Source organism: Gavialis gangeticus, unplaced genomic scaffold, assembly GCF_001723915.1.
Source record: "Gavialis gangeticus isolate Ggan-Ray unplaced genomic scaffold, GavGan_comp1, whole genome shotgun sequence".
Taxonomy (NCBI): Eukaryota; Metazoa; Chordata; order Crocodylia; family Gavialidae; genus Gavialis; species Gavialis gangeticus.
Genome location: NW_017729031.1, coordinates 84,791,570 through 84,798,305, shown reverse-complemented (window position 1 = coordinate 84,798,305; position 6,736 = coordinate 84,791,570). Strand labels below are relative to the sequence as shown.

Below are 6,736 nucleotides of genomic sequence, written 5' to 3'. Positions count from 1 at the left end.
CCAGGCTTTTTGACTGTCTGTCCCTAGCCTTCATGCCCAGAGCTCTTATTTCCTACCTCTGGGAGTCAGTACTTGTGGATGAAAGAGACTTGCTAACCTGCAAGATTGCATGGGAATCTGTTGAAAGCAGCTCTGGGGCAAGTGTCTTTTAGTGCCAGGCCAAAATATGTCACAGTAGTATAGTAAAAGTGTAATGGGAGATGTGCCAGGGCCCAGTAAGTGGGGTACTACACTGGGTATCAGAAGAGCGGGGTCCTATTCTTTGCTCTGTCACATGCCTGCTATGTGACTCTGGATGAATTGTGGCACTTCTCTGTCTCTATTTCCCCTTCATCCTGTTGACAACCTTGCTTACACATGACAGTTCTATTGGTACAATTCTGCCAGTATCTTCATAGATACACAGATAAACTCCCTCTGTGGACACTGTCACTCCAGAATGTTAAAGGTAACTTCTCAGTTTAGTTTAAGCCTGTTTCAAAGTCATGTAAACTAATCTTGAATAGATCAGGTCTCATAAAATAGGTCTCGTTCTGTTATGCCAGGATGAGAACATATCTGCTCCAGTGGGAGATGTCAACGATGTCAGTTAAAGAGAGTGACAAGTAATACATTCTTGTCCTGGGACTTCTCAGAGGTCAAATCTGTATAGGCCTCAGGTCTAACTTCCCAGAGGCAAAACACATGGACAAGGAAGCTCTGGTCTGCTGACTGTTCAAAACAAGCCTGTCCCTTAAACTGAACACCCATGCCTCATTTCAGCAGAACTGGCATAGCCTAGTAGAAAACCATAGATGCTGCTCCTTCTTTTCCCCTTCCCCAAAAGGCTTTGCCTGACCCCAGGCTCCTCACTAGCTCAGCTGAGGTCCAGCACTGCACATGAAGAACCTCCATCCCTTGTGTGCAGAGTCTACACCTGGCTTATTGCTCTTACCTCAATGTAATTGTACATGGCTAAATCCGAAATTGCATGGTCATCAGGGACTCTCAGCCTGGAGAACTCCAGGAGGCAGGTGCCTGGGGAGGAGTAATCAGTCCATTAGGGTTCACTGCTTCTCCTGCCTGCTCATGGGCTCTAGCATCAGTCTCTGATCTCCCTCCTCTCTCTTGAAGCCACTAAGTGTGTATCCTATAGCATTCTGTTGCAGCACCTCACTGCAGAGAAGAGGAGAATGCTCATCCTGTTGACTGCAGATCAGGGCACACCCATACACAATGTGAGAAAAGCAATGGCATGTACAACTCTTGTACTGCAGAGGGGTGCAGAGAAGGGGCAGTCCTGGTAACCCTGGGGATGAATTAGTTGCCCAGGAAGATGCACAATCAGTTAATTTCACACTTTCTTCTAAAGTAGGTGCTTCCCTCTGGTTTCACAGGCACTCCCCTGGGAACGCCAGTATTTTTGGTGACTGCTGATGGGTAGAATTGCTCCAAATCCCCACCCTAGGGCCTATTGTCTATTCCCAAGGATTTTACTCACTAAGATCATTGTGAAACTGGTCCATTAACTCATCAAAAACCAGGCAATCTTCAAATCCCTGAAAGACACAGCAAAGGGAAAATAGCCAAAATTTGAAAACCTTACTGTTTCCTAACCAGGGCTTCTCATGCAGATTGTAGCACATTGTCGTGGGCCAGAATGTGTTGCCACAGCTCAGCAGGTCTGAGCGGCCACTTCAAATTCTACAGACAGTGGGGATGGATCTGAATCTTTTTCTCATGGGGAAGGAAAGAACCTGTCTGTTCAGTCTTAGCTTTAATCTCCAAACCCTTAAAAACAGGTTGGGTTGTGCTCACCTCCGAGTGTTCTTCTCAGATGCAACTCTCAGCAGCTGTGGTACCTGACCTGACTGGTGGCTAGATAGGCTGACAGCAGTGTTTAAGGGAATGGTCCTGCAACAAAGAGCCAACTAGAGGTGGGCACTATCACAGAGAAGGAAGTCGGCCAAGGAGAACAATATGGTGTCAGATATTTCCTGAGGGCTTGAGGCTGGATTTCCTGTAGAGCATTGCTTGGAGCCCTTCTCTCACTAACATGAGAGTTAAAGAGCTGGCATATTATGGCCATCTTGATTGGCCTGCTTGCAATATGGCACATTAGAGAAAAGGAGGAGCCATTGGGTATCATATAGGGGTATCTATGAAATGTATTTGCTTGTGATGTACAGGTCTTTTCTTTGAATGTATTAAGCTAACATAAGGTATTTTGAACACAAAAGATGTGCTTATATGATGCAATCCAGTGCCATGCTGACAAAGTACTGCACTCAGGCTAATTAATGCTGCTCAGAAGTAGGGCTTTTAGCCCCAGTGGTAACAAGAGTGGCAGTGCATTCCACTCTGGAACTAGGATACACACAACTGGCTTTATCTCTGTGCAGTGCTGTCTTACACCCTACAGACATACCTAAAGCCGGCAGACCTGATAGACGCACTGCCTGGGGAACTGTGAACTCACCGCATTCATGCCTTGTCCATAGAAAGGTACAACTGCATGGGCAGCATCTCCCATCAGGACACAATGAGAGCCAATGTGGTAAGACGAGCACTTCACAGATATCATGGCTTGGGCTGGCAGCAAAAAGTAATCGCGCTTCAGCTCTCGCCTGCACCGAAAAATGTAAATAAATAAAGTAGTTTGCACAGAACACTGGGTGTCTCTATCAGAGACAGCCAGAGAAGCAGCTATGGCAGTTCTGGGGTCAGGAAAGCAATTGCTTATGTCAACCCCAGGATGGAAAACCAAACTGTTTCCTTGCGAAATTGTTGGAAACCAAAACAACAAGACCATTAACTTCCAACAAGCCACATATCAGAGTGGGTACATGTGATTTCATAGAGGAAGGTATCTTCTGTTCCCCACCAGGCAATGGCTTACTGTATATTTAAATCTGAGTATTTATTTAGCACTCCTATTATGCCTCCTATTAATAGTCCTACTAACCATGTTCCCCCTTCCTCCTGATATTGTGGGCTTACCTTGCATGATAATGGCCATACTTTAGCAGTCCATCTCTACTCCCCAAAATACTTATTCATATACTTAAATCCAGTTGACTTTAAGAAGGCTTAAGCATGTGCTTATGGTCTTTTATGTATAGGGATATGGACTAAGTACCTACCTGAATGCTTTAGCTACAGCAGTGATTCTCAACTAGGGTGCTTTGAGACCCTTTCAAAGGTGCTGTGAAGTGCCACACAATGTTACCACTGTTAGTCATGCAAACATGACTCCCAAGATAAACCCAGAGATTCAAATAGGAATCCATAGCGTTAAAAACCTTCTGGTCTGTTGTGGGCTTTCTGAGTTCTTTGCAACACAAAAACTGCTCTATTTTTTCTGCACTCAAAAAAAAAAGAGTGAAAACTAAGAGTTGGCCTTTTCCAATGAGTGCCTTGAGTCTAAGGAGAGGTGCCTCAGGTCTAGAAGGGTTGAGAACCATTAACATACAGTAATTGTCAGCCAGGTGTGCTCAGTTTCTAAATAGTTCTCCCTTTATAGGGACACAATATTTACTATCCACAGGGACATTAGTTCTAGCTGTGGAATGACGCAAACTATTTAGTTAGCAAATCTGAACTCTGAGATAACATCACTATTTTCCCCCTCTTTCATTTAGAAATTCCAGAAGCTGAAGCCTTAATATAGCTTCCTTTCCTTATCCATCATGTATCCCAGCATGCAGTAGTACTAGGTAGTTGTATTGATCAGCAAAGGAGCAGGAAGTCTTCCTGCAATGAACAGCCTACTCTTCTTCATTATTCTTGAGCGGATCTCCATGGTTTAGAATACATATGGGTAACTTGACTGAGCAGTAGAGTGTCTGCCCCATTCCATTATTATAATTATGCTACAAAATTAACTGCGACATACCAATGTAGATATCAAGGGGATCTTGCACAATAATTTTGACTAGACAAGTAAATTCTGTAGGCTCAACAATGTCAGCAGGAGCTCATCTGAGCTACAGTAACTTCATTTGATGCAATGCAACATGTGATATCAGAATCGGATGGCTCATCGTGTCTCATGTTTCTTGTGTTCTGTTTGCTAAGAGCAAAGATTGCAAATTCCAGAGGAATCCAATCTATGCATTTCCTATACAGAAGGAAATATGTTCAAAGCAGGGCTAAATTAAGGCAGAGACCTGCAGGGAGCTAAACCTTATTTATCCACTAGATACCTAACATATAGTTGCCAGCAAAGCCCTGTCTTAAAGGACCAGGATTAGGGAGGCATTTCAAACTACATAATTCTTCTATATTTTCATTGAGGAGATAATGTGCACCCAAATTGTCACAGACAGCACAGTTCATTATAACTTATCTGGTGAAGGACTTTATTACCTTCTGCCTTATACTATCCCAGTGAAAGGACAATAAAAACTTCCGTCTTTTCTCTTTCCAACCCTTTTGAATTGCATCGGGTGTCTGCAGAAACATGAAGATTTCTCCCAAAGAATATATAACATGCTGGGCTTCGCAGTATAGGCAGAGAGAATGGTGATCATCATTAAAACCTGAAGTCAGCAGTCCACAGTTGCAAGCTACTGTATGAGGCACCTCCATGGTGTTTTAGAAAAATACATCAATTTAAAAAAAAAAGAAACACCAAAAGTAACACTTACTCTCCAATGAGGGGAACTGAATCTGGAAAGTAGGTTTGGAAAAAATTCAGCACTTGATCACCAGTCCTCAGCTTTTCAAAGTCCTCAAAGGGCATGAAGAGAGTGCAAGTGAATGACTTATCCTGCAGGTTAGAAAGGAGACTTCAGACAACACTGAAAGATGGACATGAACATTGAACACTTTGACCTACAATATATTGCTCAACCTGAGATATCCTGAGGGTGATGCTGACAGTCTTGCGGTGGAACAAAGTTTGCTGAAGCTGCTACTTGCACCTTTTTCCTCCCAGTTTTTATTATTTTTATTATGTTAATTAAAGTTCAAAATTTGGTTGGGGCACATAGCTTTAATCCTCTTGTTAGGCTGTTTATTCTGCAATACAAGACACATTTGCAAGGGATTGTTTCCTGGTAGACAAGGTGGAGAAATAGCAGAAATGGAAAGAGGGAGGCACTGAGAAATGAAAAGGAAGGTGAGAAGCACGTGTAATGTAGGGATCATTTGGTGAGACTGTCAGGAGGCTGCTGATGTTTCTCCACTGCAGCAGCAGCATAGTAGAAGTCACACCAGCAGTGAAGGAAGTGCTGTGAAGAACCCAACTTGCTCCCCCAGCCCTCTGCCAGAATTATGGGTCTTAACTTGCTCTCAGTGAAATCACTGGCTGAGCTGATACTTATTTTGGTAGGTAGGATAAGGCCTTCAGGCTTAGTATAATTTGATACTTCGGAGTATTGGTTCTAGTTGGCTAGGGAATACCTGTCCTGGGCTGAAAACCTAACCCAGTCACTGTTCCCATGAATCCTAGAGTCAGTGAAGCATTCATTGCCATGTCAAGCTGTATCTCTGCAATGTGTTTGTTGGTGGCCTGTCCACAAGTGTTCTTGAAGCAATAACTCTGTGGACCACAGTGAGCACTCTCACATACCTCATGCATGCCATAGGACAGGTAAGGAGCATGGCCTGGCTTGTGGGCAGAGTTGGGCCTTGTCTTTTCCATTAGTACTTAGGGGGTGTACCTACATGTTCATTAATGTGCCGTAATTGGCACTACTGCACATTAACACAGATGAATGCTTTTTAAGTAACATTAATGAGCATTAGACTAAATCTACTGCACGTTGGCATGGTCTTTGCCCACTATGCTAATGTGCAGTAGAATTAGTACTCTGCTCGTTAAGTCTTTTGCATAGATGCCTCCAGGGATGATGTAACGAGATAAATAGACAATGTTCCCATAACACTGCTACTTCCAGCCTCTCAGAGGACAAACTAGGTTGTGGCTGACTGGCTCAGGCCATTTCTCCTGGAACCTTTCACTGCACCGTGATGTCGTCTTGTGAAAGGCAATGACTCGGCAGGGTAGGAGCTACACAGGCTAGGGCAGGGGCAGGCAAAAAAAATCACCTGTGGGCTGAATCTGGCCTGCCAGGCCATTCTACCCAGCCCACAGGGCACCTAAAACATTTAGAAAATTAATAATTATCTGCTTCTGTCTGCCCGTCAAAGATGACAGGAACTGGGGGAAGTAGGACCCAGGTGAAGCTGGCAAGACTCAGGACGAAGTCCAGCCGGGCTCAGCCCTGCCCCCCAATCCCTCTCCCACCTCTGCCCCCCAACCTGGAAACTTCTGCCTGCTGCAGCTTTCACTGCTTCCCTGCATGCCTCCTCCAGCACAGCTGCTCCAGTACCAAGAGCACAGGGCTACATGGTACCCTGGGGCCAGGAGTGGGAGGGGTCTGTGTGTGTGTGTGTGTGTGTCCCTGCAATGAGGGAGGGGGAGAGAGACAGAGAAAGCAATGAGGGAAGGAGAGAGAGAGAGAAGGTGTGTGCGTGTGTAGTGAGGGAGGCATAGTGTGTGTGTGTGTGTTTACAGGGTGAGTCCCACATGCACACCCCACCATACACATGCACCCACACCTCCCATTGCACTGCCATACATACAGACCACCATGGCCACAACCCCTCATACACCCCAGCCACCTTCCCCCCAACATAGCCCCCTCACTCCACCCACACCTCCACACCTATCCACCCACACACACCCCCACACCCAACATACCCACACACCCACAGCCCCCGACAAACCTATACAGTACCCACCCCCCAT

The 6,736-nt window shown here is 45.2% G+C and overlaps 1 protein-coding gene across 1 annotated transcript in view; it reads right to left on the bottom strand.

Annotated features, from left to right (window-relative positions):
• The window catches only part of KMO (kynurenine 3-monooxygenase), a 31,571-nt gene that overhangs the window by 9,548 nt on the left and 15,287 nt on the right, over window positions 1-6,736 (bottom strand). The window contains exons 9-12 of the mRNA XM_019523304.1: window positions 4,629-4,750; window positions 2,459-2,606; window positions 1,481-1,538; window positions 935-1,017 (exon numbers count right to left, since the gene is read on the bottom strand). Of these exons, the coding sequence (XP_019378849.1) occupies window positions 935-1,017; window positions 1,481-1,538; window positions 2,459-2,606; window positions 4,629-4,750 (411 nt within the window). The remainder of the gene's footprint in view (window positions 1-934; window positions 1,018-1,480; window positions 1,539-2,458; window positions 2,607-4,628; window positions 4,751-6,736) is intronic.